Raw genomic sequence first — 26,986 nt, 5'->3', positions numbered from 1 at the left:
CTCGCTCTCCTTCATACGTGGATAACGTCATGTAGTTCATTATTTGTTGCTCTAGTTGTGACTAAACTGCGGGCCCCCAATAACCTCTGAATATATTATTTAGTCAACTGGTTAGGTTTTTGGTAATGCACCATGTAAGCAACGTATAAAATGAAAAAAGGCCTCACAACTACATTTTAACATGGGCCCCTCATGAGACAGGGCCTCAAACTCAGGTAATAATGCAGGTGTTGCCTTAAGGTCCTTCTCATTTCAGTTCAACTTGTCAGGGGCCCTGGAACAGGATGTATAAATACACCTTCTACTACACTCAGTGAATTCAGGCAGCACAGCTCATCGTCATAATCTCTTTTACCTTGATCAAATTAGCTTTGGCCTCAGGTGCAAAAGGATCCACCCTGTTCTCTCGTGCATGTTATGAGTTTTGTCCCTGGGTTAACCTCACAACACATCTAGATTACCTTAAAATTGTTCAATGTAAATAATAATATGCACTTTTCTTAAGGACTAAATACTTCACTCAGATAGCAGTTTTCATTGGCTGCTTTTAGGCAAACTGGGCAACAGTCTAGGACCGTGCCCTGTCCTTGGTGACCCCACTCTCAAGGAAGATGGTTGTCTATCATATCAAAATATGTCCAAGGGCGGTGCATCCAGTGCAAGACTGTCCCGTGTGGCCTCTTTGCATTATATGTGCTGCCTCACACTCTACCAGTCACATTCCTGTTCATGCTCCTCAGAAATCATTCTTCACTGCAAATTTAACATGTCCATTGTCCCATTTTTGTCTACTATTTCATGATTTCCTGCAATCATTTGAATGTCATGTTTTTAATATTCAAACATGAACCTTCTCCCAATAGCAAAATAAGAATACTAGTTTCAGCATTATATTAATCTGCAAAGATCAATTTGAAAATTCCCCCAACTTCCTCATAGAATGTATCAAATCCCTCCATTTTTATTTTGTGACTTTACTCACAAATAATCCATAATATTCCAGGAATTCCAGGGCCAGTGATGATCACGGCCATGTGCTGACTTTATCCTGTTTTAAATCTTTTTTTTCCCTTTTAAATGAGCCCGTTTGGAACAGCTCTGTCAGCTTCAGCTTTGAACTCTAAAAAAAAGGAATACAACTTGAAGTATAAATCATTTTCTTAAGTGAAATAATAGCTGTACATCTTCAACTAAGCCATTAGCCATTACAGAAGGCACAAAGTATAACTTTCAATAAATAACTTTTTAAAAAATAAAAAACATTAGATAAGCATTTTGAAATTTGAAAGAAATAAATTCTTTGTTAATAGAAACATTCTCTCATGAATAGCCTTAGCATCACATATCTAGGCATTTTTGCCATAACAGCAGATGTCTGAACTTTGTTTGAAGTAGTCCATGTGAACTAAGTTTTAGGCAGTTTTTTCAGTTTGGTCTGGTGTGTCGAGGTCAGAGTCAGAGTCTGAATCTTCCTCCTCTTTTTCTTGTACTGCTGTTCCGTCCTGGTCGACGGCCACTGCTCCTTTCCTTTGAGGCAGGACGGTGAAGAAGGCCTCCTGCCAGCTGCCCTTCTCCAGGTATGCCAGGATGATCTCAAACACTGCAGCAGGGATGAAAGGAAACTTAAAACCAGCAACATAATAAAGATTGGTCAGTTGATGCTTTGCTAAGCCTGGCCCCCTCAGACACTGCTACTACTGATATCAGTCTCATATATTTGTCTGATACTAGTCCTTACCATGGTTGACTGCCAGAACCTTCCGACTGTTCATCTTAACAAAACTGCTCAAGGGCAGCTGTGCGTGATCAATCCCCAGCTCCTTCGCCCTTTCGAAGGTGATTCCCTGCAAGCAAGACCCAGACAGAACATGACCAGTTCAAAAAGTTGGCAATTTAAGGTTGAAAGAATCCTGAGCAGCGTGGTACTGCAGCTGTGAAGCCACACAGACCTTATGGTGGTTGTGGTCCACCAGGCCTCCGATAACATATGCTTTTTTTTGGTCCAGCTCTTCCAGCACGTTGGGAGAGTCGGACGTCAGGTAGACCAGCTCCTCCTTCGCCACAACGTCACTGTAGTGCTCCGCTTTAATGCTAATGTCCTGCACACAGCAGCAGCATGCACATACACACACAGTTATGCAACACCGCAGAGTTAGGCATAGTGTACAACAATATAGAACACAAGTCAAAAATGATAGCAATAAGAAAATGTATGTGAATAAATGCAACGCTACTAAAGGGGGGGGGGGGGGGGGGGGGGGGGGGGGGGATCAATTCTTAGATGCATCGTGGAGGAAAGGTAGAAGTCGGGAGTGCAGTGACAGGACAGTCTGTGACATGCATATAACAGAGACCAGTGTTCCCTCTATTTTTGCCACACCGCTGCTGCTGAATTAATGAGCGCTGCTACTAAAATTCCACATGATCATCAATATAAATGGGCTACTAATGATTTTCACTCTACACTTTGTCAGCAAGGTAACACTCAATGCTTGGCCAGCAAAAGACATCTACGAGACAGGTGCTGTTATAAGAGCAGTGTAAGATAGGTCTTTTAAGGAACAGTGTGTGATATGTGTGTAGTGAGTGTGTGGGTGAGCGAAAGTCAGAGAGCGAGCAGCAGAAAGTGACAACGAAAGCTTGCGGAGCAGACTAAAGGATGGTGACCACAGAGGCTAGTAAAGCAAATATGCTAAACCTTTTAAGCTAAGAGGAGACGTTTTCTTTGGGATTTTAATGTGCAAATAAATTACTTGGTAATTTGCCAGAAATCTGTATAGAAGACGCATCAAGATGCATCGATAATTGTTTTATAATTCAATCATAGTCCTCTGAATCGTAATCAAATCGTGAGGGGCCTAGAGATTCCCACCCCTAATCACCACAGCATAAAAGCTGTTGCAGAGGATACTGTACAAAATATTCACTGCATTTATGTAGATACATGTGATATGAATCACAACAGAACTAGTAGTGTTAGATTATGGCCAAATGTTTGATTCTCTTTGGAAATAAGTATGAGGATTTCTTGCTTTAACAAGGTTACTCAGGTATGTCTCTTTGTGAGTCCATTATTATAAAACAGAAAAGAAAATATGCATTTAGCATTACTTTTAACATTTAAGAATATACCAATGACCATTTCTCTCCTGTGGGTCAAAATCTGTTGTAAGTAAGTAATTACAATGAAAAAAAGTGCAGATCATAGTGTAGATCTATTCTGTCAGCAAAAAAAGGGTCTTGGCTAAAAAATAAAATAAATAGAAATTTCAATTTTCCTGATGTTTTAAGGCCCTTGCGGTAACCCATCCCTGCAGAGGGCCCTTCATCATGTTTTTGCACATAGGAGCATCTTGGGGGACCACATTCCCTAGAGGGCACTACATGACAATTTTTCCATTGGAAGGGCACTATGTCACATTGTTTCCCCACTGGCAGGGGACCAGAGGGCACTTTATCACATTGTTTGTACATAGGAGCACCTTGGAGGGCACTGCATCACATTTTCTTGCACCCTGAGCCACCTTACAGAGCAGATTATCTTGCTTTATTTAGTAAAGGGACATTCAAGAGAGCACTTCTGCTGTGTTTTTTTTTCTAATATGGGTAAATACATACAGTTATTCTCTGAAACCATGACAGCTGTTAGTATGAAGATAAAAGCACTAGGCTCATAAAGCCTTTCAGGTTTTGATGAGGAAGAAGTATGGAGCACTATTTCTTTAACTGTCTGTCATAGGTCTGACAAGGCAAAAATCAGTGGAGTACTCTTATAAACCAGTTTACATTTGTAGGAGATCTTTACCTGTACGGTATTTTCAGTGCATGATGTGTCCCAAACATAAGCCAGACTGCAAAGTGTGAAGAGGAGCTGCTTGGCTGTAAAAACTCAAATCAGTGTAAACCATGATTCAGGATCAGGCTTACCTTCCAGTTTACCCATCCTTTGTCCTTTTCATCCATGCTCTGTTTCAGCTGTCCTCCCAGGCTTGTCAAATAAAACTGGAGAAGTGAAAGGAGTGGTTATACATCAGACAGGACTGTCTCTACTTTATTAGTCAGCAGCCACTAACCTGCACCGGATGCAAGGCTCGTCTGTTCTCAGCATAGCACCGCTGGATCTGTTTGTGAAGCTTCCGGACATCCTAAAGACGTGACAAGATTATCGGTCAGCAGAGTCAGTCCCCCAGTTCATATCTCAATATACACATGGTGAGTATCCCTCCACAGTGTTACCCAGAGGTGTTCACCTTGATCAGCATGAGGTTGTCGAAGCTGCAGTCCACCACCAGCCTCAGTGAGCTGGGCGTCACCTCTCTGCGCGGACGTTTCCGGACATTCTGGGCTTCTCCTCCCTCCTCCTCCTCCGGATGATTTTGCCTCTGCAGCCGACGCTGCTGCTTCCTGTCCTTTCGTCTCTGCCTGCAGCACAAAACACAGGACAGATACTGCAAATGTGAGCAATGATACGACACAATGCAGGAGTCTGCAGTGTGGTCAAGTATCTAAAAAATACATCCTACTTGTTAGTTGAATCAATTCATTGTTGGTTTTGGTTGTTCCATGGAATTAGTTTGATACGCTAGACTTTAACTGAGTTACTGGTCCATGACTCAAATTTACGACACACAGTATTCCAAATATAGACCAATTATGGTCATATTATGGAATGATTTTTCCTTAAGTAGCCTGGGTATTCGTATCCCTGTATACTTGAGGTGTATGCAAATGAAACACTGGGTCACAAAATAGGCAGCCTATTCCGTTAATGTTATGTCACTAACTCATTAACATGAAAAATTCAGGAACATTCAATTTCCGTTTTACTTCTAAAAAAGTGGTTTAGATCATCTGGATAAACTGCTGGCTTGTTTACAACCTGTATGATCATCGAGTGCTGTTTCGTTTCAGTTCAATTTCATTTATATAGCGCCAGTTAATTACAGAAGTTATCTCATTACTCTTTTCATAGGAGGTCTAGACCATACTCTTTGTAATATTATTTAAAGACACCAAAAAATTGGTCGTCCTAGTCAGCTTCCTCCCAAAGTTATGCAGGCTAGATTAATTGTTTGTGTGTACCTGAGTCCAGGGTGTACGCCGCCTTTCGCCTGATGTCAGCTGAGATTTACTACCTTGACTGATTTAGCAGAAAACATTTCCAGAAGGTTTTTCGTTATTTTGTTTGTAATAATAGGACAACACTAAAGACACATTAGGTTAATAAACTTGGGCAGGTATAGGACTAACATGGGATATGGTCCATGCTCTATGAGTTTTTTTTGTAGAGCAAGTAAAGAAAGCAGGAGCCAAGCTTTCTATATTTGCTTGCAAAGGAGCCTCATTGGTTTCAAGTTTATTTACTTATTAAGGCCAAATAGTAAATTGCCAACCTTTTGAATGGAGATTGGCATGCAGGGAGCACTGGGGCTACCATGGAAAAACTTGATACTCAGTTTAAAAAGGACAAACGTCATGTGTTACAACAGTCCACAGCAGTGTGGGCACCTTTGCAGTGCAAAGCAGAAATGCTTGCGCTGCTGGCAATGTTCAAACAAGCTTACTTACTTTCGTAGCTCCCTCTCTTCTTCCCATTTCTGCTGCTTCAGAAGCTTCTTCCTTTGCCTTTTGGACAGAGTTTCTGCTGCAGCTTCTCCGTTACTGCTCACCGCTTTCTGGCTGCTCTTTGCATCTCCATTATCACTCTCCAGCTGGGCTGAAGCTTCACTTTTCACGCTATCAGCAGCCATCTGTAAAGAGCTGAGGTGACTTTATGTCTGCAGGCTAATGTTGCTGTAGCAACTAGCTGTTGATGTTAGCTTGTTGGCTGCTCTTTGCAGGAAGCTAGCTGGCAGCATTTAACAGCCAGTCGCTTCTTCACTTTAACGAAGAACGAAACCTTTTAAACGTTCTTCACCTCCCTGATATCCAAAAACAGAGAGGCAGACAAACCAAGAAAATAAACCAAACAACTGAACAAGTTGTTCTGTAGCCTGTAGCCACACAGCTTCACGTGTATATTACGTTGGCGCATGTGTGACGTCATTTAACCGCGCCAGATGCATTCACTGCTATCGGCAATGATTATGATTTTGTACCGAGATTTAATCCGAATGTGGAATCAACGTGGACGCTACTACGAAGATGTGTTAGATTAGCACTATCAGAGCAGATAACAACACACAGACATCTAGTTCACTCTACATGGACAGCGAACTAACAGCTAACCATATTACAAATTATATGTTTTCATAATAGGTATATACAATATGTGATTTTCTGTATACTTATTTATGTCCCCTGTACACTTTATTTCTTTTTTTGCAAAAAAGATTTAAGGAGGAAAAAAGATTCTAATTATTCCCGACACCACTTGAATGCACCATCAGTCGCCGCAGCAGTGACAGGATTTATTAGAATTTGTATCACTGCTGTTTGTTATTGTGATATATAAATTACATATGTATTCCACATATGTGTCAGTTGTGTGTAAATAGAGAGGAGCAGACACACGAGGTCCATGGTCCTTTTTTGGACAACTGTTTAAATCCATGTCACTGCATTGGGAGAGGGTAATCAAGATTGTATCTGCCCAGATTTAAATTCAGTTGGCCCCCAAAAATCTTTTCTCACCCGGAGGTAATATTCCTCATGAATAAAAGTCTTCAGTGACACCTATGAAAAAGTTCACAGCTAAAATACAGCTCAGTGGATTGATTTACCTCTGAAACATAATAAATGAAACACAAGGACGAAGATAAAGTGATTTACTGGAGGTTTAAACATATAACAATGTAAACTGATGATTCCATTGTATCTTATGCAGCAACCACATAGCATGAATTAAATGAGTTAAAGTTTTTATTTAGCAGATTGAATATAGTATATGATTAGATTTGAACAAATAAATTAGCCTTAAATATGTTCAAAACTAAAGGCATTGATTTTGGGTTATGTAAAAAAAAATTAGTTTCTTCTAAGTCTAAACTGGAGCTAACCATATCTGATGAACCCATTCAACAGGTGGGCAACTTAACTGTTGGGCCTGAGACATATCACGCTTTGCAGGTTGCAAATCTGCACTGACTTTTTTGACTGAGCAACCCAACCTGATCCAATTATCTCATCAGCTTCCTGGTTAAATACACTGCTTCCCCCTGCTACGTGTTGGCAGATTGTTCTGGCACTCTGGTGGTGTTGGAGCTAAACCAAACCGTAACAGACACAGAAGACACGGACACACTCAAACAAGCATTAACTACTCAAGGTGTGCACATTGGATAACCTTAGAAGATCTTCCATGAGGAAATGGACACCATACGTTCTCTCCACTAGTGTCACTCAGCTAAGTGGACAAATGAACCAGGTATCCACTCACTTGCCAGCTTCTTCAGTTTGAGCAGCTGTTTTATCTCCTGCTATTAACAGTCTGACCTTTTTGTCCCTGTACTTGAGTGCTGTTCTTGTGATCTAGCTGTAGTCCTGGTAATCCTGTGGTCAGTTTTTTGTCCAGTGTTCGTCAGTGTTTGAACAGCAGCCAGCTACTTATGCTACACATCAGTCTTGTGTTGCTTTGATGATTATTTATGTGCAGGGTTATTGACTATTGAAGCTGCTCAGTGGGCTACAGCATTGTGGGAGAGGGGTTCACCCTTTTGTTCATCCCATGAGGTGTTTGTAGCAGAAAAGGTTGTTGATCATCCGGTTCAAGAGAGGGAGGCAGAGGATAAACTCCTCACACAGCCAAATATTCAGTGGAGTTTAGGATTTAGGCAGCAGAGACTGGATGGGATGATGTTGCCTTAAAGAGGGTGTTTGTTCACAAGTTGTCTGAGACAATTAAGGATGAGCTAGCGGCTAGGGATTAGGTTAGGTTAACTTTATTGTCCCCAAGGGGAAGTTCTGCTTGGGCACAGTGCAGTGTTGCTTCATTAAAAAACATCACACATCACAAAACACATCAACAAGAACCTGACAAGTACTGACATGTTGTGCTTCACAAAAGGAAAATATAAACACAGAAGAAAAAGGACATTGTTGACAATGGATTAAAGTGCTAGTGCGGTTGTTGCACATTGCTCCACTGAACTGAAGTTTGCGTGAAGTGCATATGCTAAGGTGCTAGTATGTTTATTGCACGTTGACCTATTGCACCTAGATCACAAGTAAAGTGCTGTAGTGCTCACATATTTATTGCACACAGCACTATTTCATATTGTTCAGTAGCTTAATGGAGGCTGGCACAAATTATAATTTTGGGCGACTGGATTTGCATTTTGGTACACGGAGTCTTCTTCCTGATGGCAGGGTTTCGTATTCAGGGACGAGGGGATGTTGAGGGTCTGATTTAATTTTCCTATTCTGTTTCTGCCTGGTCATGTGGGCTTTGTATAGGCTGATAGTCATGGCTGTTTTGTGCATATTGGCAAGCTTGTTTTTCAACTTAACTGTTAAGTTGCCGAAACTAAAGTAAAGTACTAAAAGTAATTCCATATCTGATGACACTCTCTAAGATCGCATGGTAGGAGATCATCATGATCTGACTGCTCACACCATACAACCTTAGACGCCTTAAAAAATAAAGCCTCTGCTACAATTTGTGACACAGGTTGTCAACATGTGTGTTCCAGTAAAGAAGACTGTCAATGTGGACACCTAAATATTTGTATGAGGACACCTGAGTTACTTCCAGGTTTTTTATGACCACTGGCTCATGGTTAGTAACTTGCCTGACCACGTAAACTGATATTGTAAATATGCAATTGATTTCCCATGTGTTGCAGGAGGTATTTCTAGCAGTCAGTGAGTAAAGCCTCTTACTCCATGGTGTCTCTGTCTCACACGGCATTTCGTTTATATTCATTCTGAACATGTCTGGAGAAAAAAAAGCCACAGCTGGAATGCCGGTGTTTCCGCGTTTATTATGGGATCTCTGTATGAAAGCGGTTGTGTTTCGGATTATGCTCGCACATGAGTTCAAGCGAGCACGCATACAAGCACACACCTGGTTGCAATCTTAGAACCGCACCGCCAGTGGTTGCTGAAAGTTAAATATTGCCCCTTCAAAGTGGCCCAATGCTCATCAGGCCCTGTGGTCTCTGTTTTTAGGCAGGTTTAGCTTTGCACTTACTTACTGCCCTGGGTCTTGTAATGTTAAAGCTGATGCTCTCTCCTGCCAATCTGAACCTGGGAAGTCCCAACTCCAAGCCAGAGCTCATTCTCCCTCCTTCCTGTGTGATGGCTGTTGCCACTAGGGAGGTGGAGACCACTGTTTCCATAGCGAGGGCATTCCTCAAGATATTGTGTTTGGGCGCCACCTCCGGTCTTTCTTCGGGGTACAATCCACAGGCCAACAGGCAGACTGAGCGGGCCAGCCAGGATCTGGAGACATCTGTGCTGTATTTTGGCTCGTCACGCCTCCTGGAGAAACAAACAGTTGCCGTGGGTTTTCAACTGTCCCTTTTTACCGTCAAGGAGATTAAAGTGGCAGTTCCTCCAGGTTTGGAAGGAGTCCCAGTCTGCCCTAATCCGTGCTGCTGCTCGCAACCAATGCCTTGCTGACCACACTCTGTTCCTGCTTTCTCATACCAGCCTGGTTAGAAAGTGTAGTTGTCCTCCAGGGATCTCCCTTGGAAGTCGTGTAACTTGGCACCTCGTTTTGGGGCGTCCATAGGAGATTGACAAGGTCATAAACCCCTTGCCCGTGAGACTGAAACTACCAGAGTCCATGAAGATTCATTCTATCAGCCAATATTGTGCATTCAGACCAAATGCGAGGTGAGCGTTAGCTCCATGTACCACCTCTGTCTCTGAAGGACTTTTTGCTCACAGAAAGCGTTACCTCCATTTCCAGACCAGCTAATACATCTCATCCTCCTTTATTCCAGTTCATAAGGAAATACCCTTCTTTGCTTTATATCAGAGAGTGAGGTGAAAAGTCAATCACGATCAGTCTTTTCTGATATAATCTCAGGTCTGTGTGTTAAGCACAGAGCTGGAGTCTGGACGTGGTAATCCTAGTGTTTCCGTTGTCCCTTCCAGTCAACATGGGCGACATCGCTCGTAGTATACTGTATGTGGACATGTTTTTGCACTCCATCCAGCAAGCTATATGTTAAGAAGAGGTGTAATGCTGTAAGGTGTGGTATCACTTTTTAAAAAGCAGTTTTCCAGTAGATCTGTCCAGCACATCCTGTAGAACTAGTTATATGTTGACAATATAATTCCACTCTCAATGAATTGTGTCCTTTTATTTTTAAGTGATGTATTTCTTCTGGCAAGGAAGAGGGAATCATGAAGTTTGAATATTTGAATAAGAATAAGTATTTCTTTAATGAATTCATTAATTGTATCTCCAGACCGTGGAGGTAGGACAGAAGAGGTATGTAAATTTTAATTTTTTCCAAAGCCTAACTTTTGAGTAATGCTTTGAAAATGAATAACCTCCACATTTACACATCTACCTTCATCTGTCGGAGGTGGTGACTGTTGCTGAGCTATTTGAAATATAACACACTATATAATCATGATAGCTGTTCTAGGAACCCACTTTAGACATGACAGTTTTCTTGGTCTTTAGTTGACCAGATATGTTCCACAGGTTCATACAGATCCTACCTGGATCCCACACCTCAAAGAACTTGATGCTGTGTGTGGTCACTTGTGTTTATATGTACCACCCACTCCAGAGGTTCAAGGATCAAGAGACTAGCAGAACAATTAAAGATTGTATGTGGTTTTTGAAAAAAACAACAACAGTTAAACTAGTATATTCCAGTGACGTTTTACTGAAGCTCTATGTGCTTGTGGTTCATACTGTAGGTCATGTATAAACAACAAACAACAGGTAGAAAATATAATAGAGAGATCTGCAAAAGGGTTTTATATTTATTAAATTTTCACAAGGCACAAACAAATTTAACATCAGCATCTGATGAAACATCCCTTACGGTATTTTGACACAACACTGTACATTTTCAAACCACATCAAAATTAAAAACCTAAAGTCTTCATTTGAGCATTAATTTTACTTTGGACAAAATTCTCCATCGTTTCATTTCTCTCTGTCCATCTAAACCCACCAGTCCCTGTGGTGCATGGTGCATTCAACATTTCCAAATAAAAGTCCCCTCATTCAAAACAGACATCCTCACTTTTTCTATTCATGACAAATCTACTTTCCTTTACCTTCACAGTATTAACGGTCTGTCCAGAAAGTTCATAGTAATGGTTTTAAAGCAGCAGGGTGGTGTGGGTTCAAACCCCACCCTATTTAAGTGTCTTTGCGCAAGGCTTTGAATCACAGAAATCATTCAGTGACGCGTCAGAACATCAGGCCTTCCTTGAGACCTGTGAAAAGTATTTACACTTATACAGAATTTCATTTCAAATACAACAACAAGCTTTATTTTCCTCTGTTGCACAGAAGTAAAAAAAAAAAAAAAAAACTCTTCTCCATGCATCAAAAACTGATATAAATGATAATTCAAATTCCATCAGTGGAACCAGTGAGTTTGAAGAGGACTTTGAGTTCAGTGACAAACTATTATAATGTGATTAAATGGAAAAGTGCACAAATAGATTAAACAGATTGTTTAGGAATATACACACTTTGGAAGACTAACATCACACACAACTGGTGAAAAATATTGGGAGGTTATTTTTGCTGTGTTGCACACCTCTGTTATATACTATGTGTTCATTTTCAAGTTTAAGATTGGAACAGTAAAAATTGAACAATTTAATTCTGCATTTGGGATTTCAAAGTCCATTCACACACATCAAAAAAAATACACATTTTCTCCCTTACATCTAGCGGCGTCTGCTCATCAGACTTGTTGCTAAACTAAACTGAGCACATGAAAGTTCAGGGGAAACTTTACATACAGGTTCAGTATAATGTATCGGTTATTTAGAATAAAAGCAGGAAATTGTCAATTTAAAAACTGTTTTTAAGTCATGTAATACAATATTTATTGTTATTGTTAATTGGCTATCCCATGTGCTGCGCTAAACAAGTGAGTCACTGCATGTGAGCCATTGTACAATTCCTTTTTGATTGTTAAGGCACAAGTTATATCTCTAAACACATTTTTCCTAACACTGATAAGTAATGTGTGTGTCATTTACAGAGCTGTAAACAGCTACTATACTGTAAACAACATTGATCTGTTCGCTAAGTTTAGGAATCAATTTGCTTGGTATATGACTCCCATACTGATTTTTTTCAGAATCAGCATATTTTTAGTAATTTGGGTAAATTGATCCTTTAATTTGGACTTTTTGACAGTTAAAATTATTATTATTATTATTATTATTATTATTATTATTTTAAATAAATTGATACATGGCAAGTGGGGCAGGGATGGAGCAACATTTGAATCCAAAACAATACCACAGCTAAAGATTTTCTACATTCAAACAGCTCAGCAGCTCAGAAGGCAGAAAACTGACTGCCTGAAACACCACCACATCCTTTATAATTCACATGGCTTAATCCTTTGAATATAATATAATACCTTCCTGCATGAACACTTCTAAAAACATGATGATCTTTTCACAAATGTGGTATTGTTTTCTGACAACATCATCATTGTAGTTATTATGAAAGAATGCTTGATGTTGGGTTAGACAGGAAATTAGACATATTTAACTAACAGTTGATTCAAAATGAAAGAAGGGGTGGATTGGCCGGCAGATCCACAGTCTGTAAACTCTTTTAAGTACAAAACAATCATCAACTCAGTGTCAGAAAAATTACAGTGATATGCATACTGTAGAAATACATGTTAAATGGGGCTTAAAAAGTACATCAGTCTGCAGGTCACACAGGTGAGTTGTCCAAGAGGTCCCTCTTTGCCCTGCCTGCAAGAGGGAAGAAGGATTGGCCATGTTAATTCTGTTATTAGGTAATCGTGAAAAAACTTGATCTAAAAAAAGTATTATGTCAATGAATTCAGCATGGTTGATTAACTATTTATGTTTTCAGGTATTCAGGTATCAAAACAAATGGTGAGAAATGATGATTTATGCTTTTCAAAGCAATTGTAGTGACACATTCATATAACCCAATACACAATAGATGGTAAAAAAAAAAATAAAGTTAATTGGTATAGATATTTGGCTAAACATTATAAATTATATTTATCATAAACACTATTTATAAATATTGCTATAAATAATTTCTAGACCTATTATAAATAATATTTATAAAAGATATTATGCAATAATTGTAGTAAAATGAAAAAAATGACAGTAACAAACAGAAAATATAGCAGTCAATGTAATATAGGCCTACAAAGTAAGTGAGTCTTTACATTTTTTTATAAAACAAAGCAAGAAATGCATATTTTTTATATCTTGTGTAGATGAGAAAAGGTTAACCAGGATGTAAATGAGCCCTTGTATAGAAGGGCCCTAACTGATCACCTCCAGCAATAAAATAGACAGGTAGCACACTCAAGAGACTGAAACCCAGAGCAGTCCAGCATCCACTCAGAGCTTAGCCCTGTTAGGAACCAAGAAAACAAAACACTACGTTCTCACAAACACACTATTAACTGCTGATAACCCACAACACCATTTACCAGCAGTACTTTCATTAGAGAAAACTTTGTTTCCACATGTGAAAGGTTTCATTTGTGTACAATAGGATGGTAGAGTCACAAGAAACCGTGTGTTCTAAGGATACTCAAAGATGTTTCGTCTCTCCTCCGAGAAGCTTCTTCAGTGACTGACAGGCAGGGAGTGCCAGCTTTTTAATGAGGCCAAATGTGAGCGTTTGTTTAGTTTCCTGGGAAGAGATGAAAGGACAGTATTGTATGTAAAAATGCCATGACGCTCGTTCAGATACGACTTCAGGTGTCTCCAGTGACCCAAACAACTGTCGTCACAGCCAGGAACACTAATGAACCAAGCGGTATAATGTTAATTTCATAGTAAACTGTTAGTATAATGATAATATTTTACTTATAGTTACTATATTCAATATAATTTCATATATTTTTCCACTAGTAAAGGCCTAATATTAATTCCAGTACAGCAGTTTTATTTTTGTGGATTCATTAAATCCTTGTGCAAATAAAAACAGTCTACATTGGTCTCTAATTAATTAATGCTAAGTACTAACTTGTCAATAACCATAACCATTCATGCAGAATGATTACTGTAGGTTATATCTTTACTCGCACATCGTGAATCATTTTACCGGCTCTCACGCATCTATTTTTGGGGGTATATGCTAGTGAAATACGATGTAGAGCAATGCCTCGTCCATCGCATAGACTGTATATGTTGACTTCCCCTCACTGTTACAGCTAATGTTCTACATACTGCCAACTGCTTTACCGGAGTGGAATGTAGCAAACATTTCAAATACGTCCAGTGGGTTTGTATTGTTTTTTTAAAAGGGAAAATATTTATACGAAAGTTGGGATTAGTCCTAGGTTATCTAGAATAGTGGCATCAGATTTTTGTCTCTAACTGAATCTCAGCCTAGCCTAGCCTCAGACAGTTGGCTATGAACAGGTTGGTTATTCACAGAAGCACTTAACCTAAAGATACCGGGTGATTCATCATTGGTGGTGGTTGAGATGACCAAACTTATCAAAGAATGTTAATGGTTACAGCACTAGTGTTCATAATTGCAAGGTCATTTCCTTTATACAGTGCACTGCCAAGTTGCGCTTATGTTCTACGGTGGCAAAAATGTAGTCCCAAAGGAAATGGCGGAAGCACTGAAAATACTCTAAATATAGCATTGTTTAGCTTCTGTACAGGTAAAACTCTCTGCTTCTCCTCGCTGGGGACACGCTCACCACCACCTACTGCAGTCCTCCATTGACTATGGATAAGTACCTCATACCCCCACTTCAAAAGTCCTAAACTATCTCTGTAAAATGAGTAGCAAAATGATGTATCTAACTATTATTACCATATTTAAAATGAAAATTTACACTTTAACACCAAGTTACACAGTGGGTCACACCGAATCAGTTTCTCTACCCACCAGCTCTGCAGATGAAGCCGCTCTATCCGAGTGAAGCTGAAAAGACAGCAGGTGGAGAATTATTTGACTCAGCACATGTTTGAATTGGCAGTATTCCAGTATTTCCATGTGTTCCAAGTATCCCTTACTATTTTAGTTGTAGTTCAGTGGAAGTTGTGGGTTGACTCTTTTCTTCTGTGAGTGATAGGAATGGTAAGATTCATCGATTTGCATTGGTGCACTGGTGTACGATTTAGGATGAAGATGTATTGTTACATCTTTGCTTTGGAAAATCCAATGTATTTATATACCATTATTAGTAGAGTCACTACGACTTTATTATTTAGAAATGTGACCAATCATTTGGCATCAAATTAATTACATTACATGTAAATAGATTCCTCCTAAAGTGTTTCTCTCATCTCGACTGCAGCCAGTGGCCTGTCAGCTACTACGGAGGCCGAGGCATGTCACATTAGATTAACATGGAGGAGGATGAGCTGCACATTCCTCTGCTAAATGTTTTAGAGGTTAAAAAAAACTGCATAAATGAGTTGCTTACAGGAAAACAAATGTGTGCTGTTGGTAGTTCAATGTCACTTGTCGTGAACTGACCAATCACAGCCTGGATGGGGCGGGGCATTTACAAATATTGACAGATTTCATTGGGGACGCTGGGGACAGGTCAAAATCAGAATTTCTCCATCACTTTTTGAATGCTTTTAGAAATGTTCTGAAAAACAATTTGTAACGAGAAATGTAAAATAACAAATGAAACAATGCACAATAAAAAAACATGCAATGCAACTGAAATATAGAAGAAACAAATGTGCATTGTCCAAAAGCTGATTACTGTATTAGATTGCATTATTTTTTCATATTTTGAATTGTCACCTGCCACCTTAATTTTGTTTCCCTTTTAAATTGGTGCAGAAAAATGTCTCCAGAATGCAGGAAACTAAGTATTTAATGCTCAAAGTCGTTAATGTTATAAAATTTACTACTTTCACCTTAAGGTTGAGGATAGTTCGGGGGGGCACTGGCACCTATTTTGTCCACTTCAAGCACTGATTAATACAATCAAATAAAATCAAACTCTCTGTACCATATTAAATACATACTATAGACCGATGAAGCTGTCTAGCTGGCTTTAGCCATCACATTGGTAGGCTATATCACACATAACCTTGACATCGCAAAATGTCCCGGCAGCTGAGTGTCTGAAGTTTTTCTAGAAAGCCCAATAAGTGTGATTTGGTTGATAAACAAGGTGAAAAAGAGGGTGCAGTGGAGGGTGAAGGACAAGCCAGTAATACTGATAATGTTTATCAGCTAGCTGCAGCTAGTGTTTCAACAATTGTTGGATGTCTGGTAAGCTCAGTCAGTAGTGCACAGGCCTTTCAATCAGAGAGTTGTGTATTTAGTTCCCTCTTGGGCAAATATGTATTTTTTCCCTCTTCAACAAATTAACTTTGAAGAGACTGTTTCACATGCTCACAAGAAAGCATGTGCTGGAGTGTGTGCGACTGATCCACATCCATCAAACTTTTCAAAGTAAAAGCTCTCAATTCAACTCAAAATAAAGCATTGCTACAAAAAACTTTCTCTGGTTTTTATTTTGCAGGCACAATCTTAAGAGGAAGTGATTATGTGAGTAACTGTTGCTGCCATGACTGAGATCTATTTCAGCACCAGCTGCTGTCAAAGTATTCATTTATTCATTCATTTATATATTTCATTTGGCCCGCGGGGCTGCTCTTGCTGGCCACTGCTGTAAGTGAAACCAATGTGAGACGAACATTTTGAATAAAAATGGGACCATGTGACACACTAGACGCACTAGTGCTATTAAATAGGCTATATCATTAAACAAATTCAATTAAAATGACGGTTAAGATATTATTACAGATTTTTTATGACCCTGTCATAAAAATGACAGACAGGGAGAAAGTCTAATGAGATATGAACCAGCAAATTCACTTTTAACAAATAAATTCTTATCAAACAATAAGATACTGTATGGTGGTTTGCATTCCTTGAAAAATATTGATCACAGCAGTCATAATTCTTTCAGAAACCAAACCTTAAGTAAACCTCAAATTAAATTGCTTTCAGCCAGACAACAGCTAACCACATAATTGGTAAAATAACACAACCACTGGTAAAAATATATAAAAAATATAATATATATATAATAAACAGTGGAAAAAACACATCTTGAAAACAAAAGAGAGGTGACTGGTAAAAGCTTAACAACAATAAAGGTCTATAGCCATGCTAGCAGTTCTGCAGGGCTGTACTTGGGCACAGTAAAGCTTTCAGCTAAATGCTAACATCAGCATGCTAACATGCTCATAATGCTAACATCAGCATGCTAACATGCTCATAATGCTAACATCAGGATGTGTGTAGCCTGCTAACATTTCGTAAGGTGAGTTGTAATTTATCCATGCATTCTAAATCCAAGGCATATATTATATTTTACACATATTTTGCCTCTTGTGTCCAAAATGTGTATTACAACAATAAACACAAAATGTACTCCCCCCCCCCCTCACAGATGAAAAAAAAAACAATAAGAGAAAGTATCCTGGCAAAAGCCAAGTCATAAACACAGGAGAAAAACATATTTAAATCAGACTTAGAAAATGGATCACTGCAATTAGCTTTTCTCACTTGACTTTCAGGGCTTCTATAACCATCAGGCTAGAGACTATCTGTTTACTTTATAAACATAACTGAGCCCTCCAATATGTGGGTGTCCTTCTCAGATGAGAAGGGGAACTCCAAATGTTCATCCACATTGCTATCTGCTGCTATGTTTCATGTTGTGTTTACTGATCAGTGAACCTTCTCACTCTCTCTCTCTTAAAATGACTGGTCCTATAAAAAGCCGGCTGACCCTGCTGCGACTCTGACCTGCCAGGCAGCCTCTTGATGTCCAGCAGCAGCTGAAGCAGTCAATGTACACACATAACAAACTCCTGCCACCACCTGACCTTTTACTGCTGCACACAGTGCATGTCCACCATGCCACACACACATTCAAACACCTAGCCCATGAAGAGTCTTATATCAGTATAATCCTCTGTATCTCTGCTGTGATATCACAACTAGCTTGCTTGCTGAATTACTTGCAAACATTACAATCACATCTTGTCTCTTCATATTTTATGCCTGTTGAATCCTAGTAGATTATTAGATTAGAAAGCTTTAAAAGACATAAAAACACTACCCACTGGGTGCGTAATGACCTTATACAATTGGCATGATACTTGAACATTAATAAATGCATTGTGACTAAGTTGCCTTTAGGGTAGATATAAAATTGTCCCCACCAAACCATTACGTACTAGAGCGTTTATGAGGTTAGATGAAAGCCTCTACGGAACACAAAGGGATCAAAATAAATAAATAAGACATTGTGAAATAAATAATATAAATACATACAGACATAAAATAAATTAGCTAACAATGTATATATTTTTAAAACTCGGCTCGCTATTGGCGCTATGTAAATAAAATAAATTGAAAATCTTATAAATTGTTATTCCATCCTGCTTTTCTCAACAACACAGATCACTGCAAGTCATTTTTATTGTAGTCCAAAACATGACTTTTTATCTCATGAGGCCATTTTTACCACACTGCCAAAAATCAATAACATATGTATTTCATAATCCCACATTTTTTGTTTTTTTAGACAATGTGTGTAATTTTGAGCACTTTAGGTCTCCATACGAATTGGTCCTCATTCTTTTGCAATCATCATAGTTTTGGTAGTAGTTGAGATCCTAGCAATAGCATGAGAAGCCCTAACATTTATAATATTAGCATCCTGTTGTATGCTCAGACCTTCTAAGAAGCAGGGAACCTTTCTGTAAAACACAGGTTCACCAGAACGACCTTTGATGCTAAGCAGAGAATTTTGGCTACCACTGGCACTTTGACAGACTGGAGGGGTACCTGGCCAGCCAGAATGGTAGTCAGACTGCTCAAGTCTCGTGCTCGGTTGACATTAAAAAAAAAAGATGTGTCCCCTTAGATCATATATACTGTACATCCCATTAAAATAAGGGTTTCAAAAGAAACGGTGCCCACTTAACATCCTCCCTGTGTGCATACCACTGAGACAACCTTTAATGAGCGTTCATGTCAGTTTTTCTTTTGTCTTTGGATATTTATAGTTATAACAACTCACCTGTCCAGGTAAGCTTCCATTCATCTGTGCTCCACCACGAAGCTCATGGTGGTCCCGTCAAAGGAGGGCGGGGCGATGATCCTGGGCCCCTGCTGGGAGGTGATGCTGATGACCGGCTGCTTGACGCTGGAGAAGCCCTGTGGCGGCCTGTGGGCAGTGGCCTGCTGTTGAGCCGCCTGGGGAGACTTTCCAGTGGCCATGTAAAAGGGACTCTCCATGTACATGCCCTCAGTCTGCTGCGACGAGCCTCTCTCGCCACTCTCCACCTCGGAGTGCACCGACATCTGCGACTGCACCAGCGTCCGGGCCGGGATCACGGATGGTGTCGGCATGAAGCCTGGGTAGATCATATAGGTGTGTCCGTATGCTCCAGGGCTGAGGGCCAAAGGTGAGATCGGCATGGGCACCGGGGTCATAGGAGGTTGCGGCATAGGCACGTCCACATACTGGCCTGTTTCGGGGTCAAAGAGGCGCTTGGTGGCTGGCTGCACCGGAGTGTCCACCATGTAATAGTTTCCAGTGGTGGGATCGAGGAGCATCTTCCTCTGGGTGGCCTGGAAGGGGTCCAGGGTGGGAGCAGGGGTGATAGCTGGGGAGAAGCAATACACCTGAGGCTGATTGGTGGACATGCCCAACGGAAAGGAGTGGTAGATGGTGGCAGGAGGGATGTCTGGTGAGTGTGTCTCCATCACAATGCTGGAGCGTTTAGGGGACTGGTTGTGGACTTCCTGGCCTCTGCTGCCGGATCCCAAGTGGCTTGATGGTGTGGTTAGGTGTGTCTGGGTGCTACATGTGTACGCTGATGTTTGTTCAGCAGATGAGGCTTGTTTGTTGCTGCTGGCGTGAGACTTGACCGGAATGGTTAGGTAGTTCTCGTTGTCAGCTGAGGCGCTAAAGAGCTCCTGCGTGGACCTCTCTACCTCCTTTGATTCAGCTCCCTCATGACCACTAAGCTTCCTCTGGCTGATATTTAAGGGCACAGGCACTTTGGGGGACTTTGGGGTGAAGCTTTTGGTGCTGAAAGGTGTTTGTGTGACGCTGTTTGGCTGGGGCGTCTTTGCGGTTGCGGGGGCCTTAAAGCTAGAGCTGAGGTTGAACATGTTCTTGTTCCCCGTGGTGCTGGTGGCTTGCAGTGACTTAGCAACCTGCCTGTCATCACGGCTGCCGGGAGTCTGAAAGATTTTGTCCTCTCGCCTCAGCAGGATGGCATTACCGGGTGACACTGCTACTGCTGGTGGCGTCTTGTCAGTGTTAGGATAGGAGTCTCTTCTGACCGTCTTGTCCATGTTGCACGCTCTCGCTCCTTCCTCCTCAGGTCCTCCATGTTCATCGCTGGCTATCAGTGAAAGCACATGGCTGTCTGTCAGGCGCTGGGGCTCATTCTTCCTCTTCCATTCATTTCTTTCAAATACATAGAGCTGCTCCATGGTTTTCACAGCTGCCTGGAGTTTTTCCAAAGCAACCTGGTTCGCCATCTTTGATTCAGGTTTCTTATCTGAGATATCTGATGTTATCTCTTGCTTCTTTGAAGCTATCCTGCTTTCTGTTCTCAATCCAATGCTTCCCTCTGATGAATTATTTGAGTTACCTATGGGTGCTCTCCCTGCTGCCCTTTGCAGAGGAGCACTTTTAGTGCCCTCCGGAGACGATCTGTCTATGTCTAACGACTCCCGTCTAGATAACTCTGATAACTGTTTTCCGTTACTGTTTGTATTCACAGACTGACATTTTATCACTATAGGGGACACGGAATTGGGATTTCGATAGGGCATTTGCTTCTTTTGCTCTGAATGGCTGTCAGCAGAGGCAACGTTGGTTTTATTTTCGTTGTTATCCAAAGAAACAAAGTGATAGGAGCTTTTCACAAGTTTGCGCACATCTCTGACTTGGTGTATGGGCGTCTGCAGCTTCCCTTTGTGATCTCTAATGTCTCTAACCATGAAATGCGGCACTTTATCTGAAGACTCACCCTTTAAAGCTGCAGCCAGCGCCTGGCATTTGAAGTCATCTGTTCTGATGAGGCTGGCTGTGTTACAGCCTATATTAGGAGCGCGCAGTTTGGAGACGCCAAAAGGCTCCTTTTTATTGTCTCTGACGCTCCTTAAGTTAATTTTAATTTCCGGAGATTTAGATGTAGCCACCCTTCTGGAGTCTTCGATGTATAAAGTGTTGTCGGAGCGCAGTTGTGTCCCTCCTCCATCTCCACATGGGGAATAGTTGCTGTTCTGCAGCTGCTGTCCGACTTCTCCGTCACTGGCCAGCAGTTGGATGCTTGGCACAAACAAATGTGACATTTTAGTCAGTTTGCCTCTGCCCGATGAGTACTGATCCCCCTCGCTCTCTTTGTCGTTAGCTGAAGGCGACTTCCCCTCCAGAGTTTCATCGTTTTTATGATCCTTTTGAAACTCTAGCTCCTCGTCCTTCCAGCATCTGAACGCGCTATTTTGGCTGCGAAGCAGCGTGCTTTTAGACGCTTCCAATGTGCCTTTTTTAGTATTGATTCCAGCTTCATTTGCCTGTTCCAAATTAGTTTCTGATGCGGGGGCGGCCGTGTCTCCTCTCCGAGAGTCGCTCTTGGTATCACATGAGCCGCTGTCCACGATGTCCCCTAATTCATCCACGCACATTATGGCGTAGTCAGAGCTGCTCTCGGAAAATTTGGAGCTCTGTCTGTGCAGCTCCCGGCTCCTATTCCCCCCGTGGCTGTCGCTCTCCTGGTGTACAAAGCACGGAGAAGACGTCGGATGCGGCTCACTTATCTCCCCTCTTTCCATCTTGCGCTCCTGCTCGAACTGCATCTTCTTAGAAATCACATTTTTGATCAGACTCGAGGCGAATATGGCTTTCTTGTGTGCGTCTTCCATGGTTTTACAGGGCGGCTTGCTGGCCCCTCTCCTCTGGCCGCTTGGCAAACTGTTAACTGTAACTTCATCTGTGGAACGTGATCCTGTGGCGTTTTGTGCAAAGTTGGTGCGCCTTTCTCCCCCAGACATTCCCGATTTGACATTGCAACGAAAATTCAGAGTCTCTGTTAGTCTAATGACCCCACTCTGGCCCTGACTGAATTTCCCCATCAGCTCTATTTTCTTTGTAGATGTCGATGCGCTGTGGGGATTCCCATTCAGAGTGAAGATCTTGCTGGTGGGCGGTTTGATGCTTGCCAGTGTAATGTCCTTATAACCTCTATTGTCTATATTTTTGGCTATTTCAAATGAGGCCGTTGAGTTTTTATGGGAAACAAAACGTTGGTCCAGTCCCTGTGACATATTCATATTGCCATATTTCAGGTCGACAAACGTGGACCATCTGTTTATCCCTATCCCATGCTCTGATGCAGAGGACTCACTGGATGCGCTGAAATTAATGGCATCAAAGTAAGGATAAGCCAGGCTCTTGAAGGTTCTGGCTGTCAAGTTGCGCACCTCCTTGTCAGCGTCGTCCAGCTCGCTGACAGCGCTGGACGCACCGCTGGAACACCCGGTGACCTCTTTACCCCTCAATTTGCGGCCAAAGTGCAAGCGTCCGGGCGCAGCTATGAAACACTTTGCCCTGTCACACAACGTCTCTGCCTTCCCATCAACTCCCCTAAACACATAGCGACTCATGTCTCCAGAGCGCCTGGCATGATAAAGAATATTTCCCTGCTCTTGGATGTTGCTAGGGTCATTTATAGCTCGAGAAGTGGTTCTGATTGACAGGTGGATCTGTCCCGCACTGTTGCCACTGCACTGCTGCTGGGACTTTAACACACTCTCATCTGAGCTGGTGAACTTGGCCGCATCGCACAGATCACTTTCAAGCAGAGTGCTGACTGCTGCTGCTGCTGCTGCGCCCCGGTCCCCCCTCTCCTGCGCCGCTCCATCACCGCCAAAAGAAGCATAATCGACAAAAGAGTACACCTGGTTGTCGTCCTCAATGTCCCAGCTGGCGGAGGAGCCCACGTCGTAGTCCCCCTCATGGTCAGAAAGCTCCGAGAGCTGGATCTCGTGCGTGGTAATGTAATGGGACTCATCCTCCGTTACGCACGGGACGGAGTCGTCGGAAAGCACCAAACTAACATCATCATCTTCCTCATAATCATCCGACTCACTTCTCCCGCTCAGATAATTATCACTACAGTGTAATTCCTGGTCGCTGGGTGTGGCTTTGTTGTCTTCTTTATTTGGCACCCCGGGCTGCGTTACGGCGGGTTCGATTTTGTCTCCTGATTTGAGGCAATTGTCTGACTTTGCGTGAAGATAAGGACGATCTGATGACGAGGATGGATCAGAGGGCCTCTCCTTGACATCTTCTGCACAATTCCCAATTTCCGAACCCCCTTTCTGTTTAGTTTCAGTCTCGCCAGTAATGGCCAGCTCGTGGTTTGGTGCCGGTGCGCGCAGAGCTCCGGTGCCGCTACTGTTAAAAAGGACAGACATTTGGTCTTTTTCACCAAAGGGACAGTCTTTCTCCGGTTTTACCCCGCATGTGTTCACGTCCATTAACTCCAAATCGACGTATTTGCTGTCGACTTGCTTCTCCAGGGCAACCTCTTCGCCGGGCGCTAGCTTTTGGAGCAGATCTTTGGCCCCCCGGAGAGTGGCCGGTGTCTCCACACAACTTTGCTCAGTCTTCATAGCTGAACCCGCCGGTTTAAGTTCACATTCGGTGTCTGGCAGAAAAGAAACGGCAGCGATGGAGCCCCCCCGCCCCCCCCAACCCGGATTCCTCAGTCCTTCAGGCAGAGATGGTGCAGCGCGCAAGGCTCTGGGTAGACAGACACTCTGATGACACGGAAGCGCTCCAGACATTCCAGTTCACCGCGACGTGAAGCCTAAAGACGGGTATCTAAAAAGGACCAGAGACATTACTAACCACTGTCTAGGCCACACGGTTGGGGTTCAAGCTGGGGTTCGCGGACCAATAGAGGTCGTTGATGTAAAATGATTTCATTAAATATGACCATAAATACTCTAACAAAACATCAGCTTTTTATAATTCTGCAATGAATCATGTGCATGAATACACTTTAACTAATCATAGATAATCTCTTCTTATAACATTAAATAAGTAATTAGGCCTATTTTATTTTTGACTATAAGGAACACTAGTAGACGGTGTAAATGACTAAGTAGGCTATTTACTGTATACAGAGGTAGACCCTACTCGTTCTTAACATATATATTTATGCTAGTTTACTTCTACTTCATTATATTTCAGATGGAAACATTTAACTTTAACTCTTAAAAACATTATTTTCATGCTATTGTCTGAGTCCATAAAGCCACCATTACTTTCTTTAAAAAAACTGAAAAAAAAGCAGTCAATACAGTAAGAATATTCTTAGTAGTTTCTAAACTTAAATTTTCTAGAAGGAAAAATCATGAATTTAATTTAGTTTTTAAAAAAATTGAGCCACAGGAGATTGCATATAGGCTAGTTGTATTATTACACACCTGCTACGACTACACATAGCTATATACACACATACATAGATGCACACACGCACTGTACATCCACTTATACTCATGTTTATAGGTAAATGAGAAATAAAATAAAGCATGTTAAAATGTAAAACATTGTATTCTTACAACATTATCAAACAAACAGAAGAAATAAGTAGTTCAACTAACAGACAAAGGGTAAAATGATAAGAAATGAAGGAGAAAAGAGAGAGAGGAGAGAGACAAAGAGAAATAATAAAATAAATAAGTAAATATAAAATATATGATAATAAAAAATCTGAGAAGAGGAGTATTGTCCAATGGAAGATTTGTACTTGTAATGAAATATAGTAACAATGTGGTATTGCTGATATTACTTAAGTAAATGATCTTAGTGAATATTTCTCCTTCACTGTCCACTGCCCATGATTGTGTGGAGCATAAAACATTTTAACATTCCCACTCAATGTCTGTGTAACTATATGCCGGTAAAAGCCTTATTAGATTGGCTTCCTCATCAACAAACCTTATCAGACCTGGTCTAATGTCGGAGGGGAGTTGACACAAGAAGGCCACTGACTGGCCCATTCTGCCACACCAACCAAAACCATTTCCATGCAGACAGACAGCTCTCTGGCTGTTTTTAGAAATACACAACCATAGTCAAGCTCAAATATAGGCACTGTGACAAAATGTGAAAACTGCAGCTATGTTAGACAGGAGGGAATGTGTGCAGGGTTTTGTGACACGTTAGATGAAGGCTGTCTGGCAGATAAACACCCAAGTGACAACAACTCAGCAACAGCACACCCCCATGAGGAGTGTGCCACAGTGCACATTTGGCTGCTGAAGCTCTCAGGGGTGTTAGTCTGTGTCCGTGGGGTCCAGGGACCAACAAAGCATAAATAGATCACATTTAATTTTGGTCAGATCAAAGTCAAGATCTTTTCAGATTTGGTTCCTGATGTTTCAGTGGAGCTTCGACATTAAACCTCGTGGCTACTGAAACAGAGTGGTGTCACAGTCTCCATGTCCCTCCTCTCCTGGCATTTTTCTGTTTCCCCAGGCCCCCCATTGCCTTTTCCCTCCATCAACCAGCTGCCCTCTGACTTTCCCTCATTTCCCTCATTTCCCCATCACTTGTCTGCCCCACCCATCTCCACACCTGGGGCGAGTTCAATCTCAAAACGTTTTGCACAGGTTCGCAACGTTTTTGGGATTGAAGGCCATGTTTCCTTGCAACGTTGTGCAACGTTACACAACGGTGTTAAAAAGGCAGGGAAATGCAGTGGGCTTGCGTACACAACAGGGTGCTTGAGGCGCCACCGTTTCCATTGAAAAAAACGTTACATTTTGTCGGCGCTAAACTCACCCCTGTTCCCCCTTCCCTCATCTGCTCTGCAATTGGCTGCCTTCCCCACCCACCACCTCACCTGCATCTCATTCACTTATTAGCCGCTTTCTACATATACCAATCCACTTCCTTTGCTCTTCTGTCAGTTCGTCCCAATTGCAGTGTTAGTTCTGCACCTCGTGTGTTTGCTTTTGAGCTTCTGTAACCTGAACTTTAACCTGGACCTTCAAATAAGTAGGACTTCAGAATCAATAAATCATTGAAATTGTCCTGTTGTTCTCAACAGTCTGCACTGGGGTCCTGTCCTTGTTGCCACTCTCCCACAATTTGTGTGATGAAAATGTCTTTTTTATGATAAATTCTATAAATAAACTCAGAAGAATTTAGGCAACATGCGATACATTCATTTTTGGGATTACAATCAAAAACAAAAAAAATTCCTCTCCTACCTCTGACGTCTATCTGAGACAAATAATTGTGTGATGTCACTCAAGCAAATCACTTTCTTAGACTTGACAAATCTCCAGAGACACATAAGATATAACTGTTTTCACATGCTCAATAGCACTAACCATAAGAAGTAAATTGACGTTGACTTGTAAAATCAGTAGTTCCCCCTTTAAATGCTTCATATCACACTGAGAGAGCTAATCCCTGAACAAATAGAGGGAAAAGAAAGAGGATGGAGGAGGAAAAAAGAACAACTATAGGTCCGAGAGAACTTTACCAACACCACTAAGGTGACTGAGGGCCACTTTCTCTTTCTTGTTACAATCTGCTTCTTCCACAAATCTCAGAAGCCATATTTTTAAGGCATACATGCCTTGTATAGTGCTTTAAATAAATGTGCTTTAAACAAATGTCCTAGCAAAACTCCTAACACATTTAATAAACATTTACCCCAAATGTAAACCTAACATTTAGGATCTTCTGAACCTCGGATGTCCAGTAGAATTTGAAACATTTGTGGGCATGGCCAAGCCATAGACAGCATATTACTGGACGAAGCCAGTAACGTAGAG

The 26,986-nt window shown here is 41.4% G+C and overlaps 2 protein-coding genes across 2 annotated transcripts; both read right to left on the bottom strand.

Moving 5' to 3' along the window:
- Positions 1 to 1,140: 1,140 nt before the first annotated feature.
- trmt10a (tRNA methyltransferase 10A) lies at positions 1,141 to 6,027 on the bottom strand. The gene is made up of 7 exons (XM_038732541.1): positions 5,569 to 6,027; positions 4,251 to 4,422; positions 4,074 to 4,145; positions 3,928 to 4,002; positions 1,950 to 2,099; positions 1,739 to 1,844; positions 1,141 to 1,600 (listed from the first exon to the last, which is right to left on the bottom strand). The coding sequence occupies exons 1-7, from the start codon at positions 5,748 to 5,750 to the stop codon at positions 1,413 to 1,415; spliced, it is 945 nt and encodes a 314-aa protein (XP_038588469.1). The 5' UTR covers positions 5,751 to 6,027; the 3' UTR covers positions 1,141 to 1,412.
- Positions 6,028 to 10,869: 4,842 nt separating this feature from the next.
- Positions 10,870 to 23,838, bottom strand: cunh4orf54 (chromosome unknown C4orf54 homolog). The gene is made up of 2 exons (XM_038732881.1): positions 19,188 to 23,838; positions 10,870 to 12,864 (listed from the first exon to the last, which is right to left on the bottom strand). Exon 1 carries the CDS (start codon positions 23,801 to 23,803, stop codon positions 19,208 to 19,210), a length of 4,596 nt encoding a protein of 1,531 aa, XP_038588809.1. The 5' UTR covers positions 23,804 to 23,838; the 3' UTR covers positions 10,870 to 12,864; positions 19,188 to 19,207.
- Between the last annotated feature and the right edge of the window lie 3,148 nt (positions 23,839 to 26,986).

Source organism: Micropterus salmoides, unplaced genomic scaffold (assembly GCF_014851395.1).
Source record: "Micropterus salmoides isolate LMB-PRFRI ecotype aquatic unplaced genomic scaffold, ASM1485139v1 Ms_hic_scaffold_2, whole genome shotgun sequence".
NCBI lineage: Eukaryota > Metazoa > Chordata > Actinopteri > Centrarchiformes > Centrarchidae > Micropterus > Micropterus salmoides.
The sequence above is the reverse complement of the archived record's forward strand: the minus strand, read 5'-3'. Positions and strand labels throughout refer to the sequence as shown.